Source organism: Trichechus manatus, unplaced genomic scaffold (genome assembly GCF_000243295.1).
Source record: "Trichechus manatus latirostris isolate Lorelei unplaced genomic scaffold, TriManLat1.0 scaffold00011, whole genome shotgun sequence".
NCBI classification, from domain to species: Eukaryota; Metazoa; Chordata; class Mammalia; order Sirenia; family Trichechidae; genus Trichechus; species Trichechus manatus.
The window spans coordinates 10,159,412-10,160,264 of NW_004443947.1; the positions used below are offsets into that span (position 1 = coordinate 10,159,412).

The 853-nt window shown below is 42.7% G+C and overlaps 1 protein-coding gene across 4 annotated transcripts in view; it reads right to left on the reverse strand.

Annotated features, from left to right (window-relative positions):
- The window catches only part of DOCK2 (dedicator of cytokinesis 2), a 548,036-nt gene that overhangs the window by 125,228 nt on the left and 421,955 nt on the right, over positions 1-853 (reverse strand). For all 4 annotated transcript variants that reach the window (XM_004371215.2, XM_023726512.1, XM_023726513.1 and 1 more), the window contains one exon: positions 548-646. In XM_004371215.2, coding sequence (XP_004371272.1) covers positions 548-646 — 99 coding nt within the window. The remainder of the gene's footprint in view (positions 1-547; positions 647-853) is intronic.

Consider the following 853-nt stretch of genomic DNA (forward strand, 5'->3'; position numbering starts at 1 on the left):
CTATATTATAATATAATATTATATATTTTAAAATACATATTAGGTATCTTTTACTGGGCACTTAATATGTGACAGGCTCTGTGCTCTCATTTAATCCCTTAACAACTGTATGACATAGATGGCATTATCCCCACTTTACAGATGGGGAGACTGAGGCTCAAGAGAGGTTAGCCTTCTCATGGTCACACAGCTAACCACTGACAAATTCTGGATTCAAATCCAGGACTGTCTGATTCCAACACTTATACTCTTAAGTCCCTAAATGCCCATGATTCATTAACAAATATTTGTTGAGACGTATCTAGATTACATTCTAGACATTTAGGTCTTGTCGCTGATATGGACTGAAGACATGTTCTAGAAGTGAGATTTACAAGTCTAGATGGGAATAAGAAATCAGGAATGAGACTGACATGTTTATAAACGTAGACACGCACATACGCAAGTTCTCACAGGAAGAGATTAAAGCCCTCCTTGCCCTACGCTCCTGAGAACCCAGAGGGCACCATGTCTCTCCCACCCTGCCCTCAGTACCCTGCAGACTCACCACAAGTTCGGAGTTGCTCTGGAAGGTCTCAATATAGGAGGAATAGTGCTGGTCGCCCATCTGATTTAAGATGGCTGTCATACATGCCACAAAGTGACTCTGCAAGACATAAAGAACAAATACCATGAAATAGTGGAGCAGGGACCATGGGATTCATCCTCTCCATTTCCTCGACTTGAAGCTGGAACACACCCCTAACCATCCCAGGTGACTATAGAAAGTTTCCCTCTCCCCCCCCCAGGGATAGAGAATCTCTCCTTACCAGATCAGCATGTGAAAACCTCCCCATGAGGAAATATTTCCTTA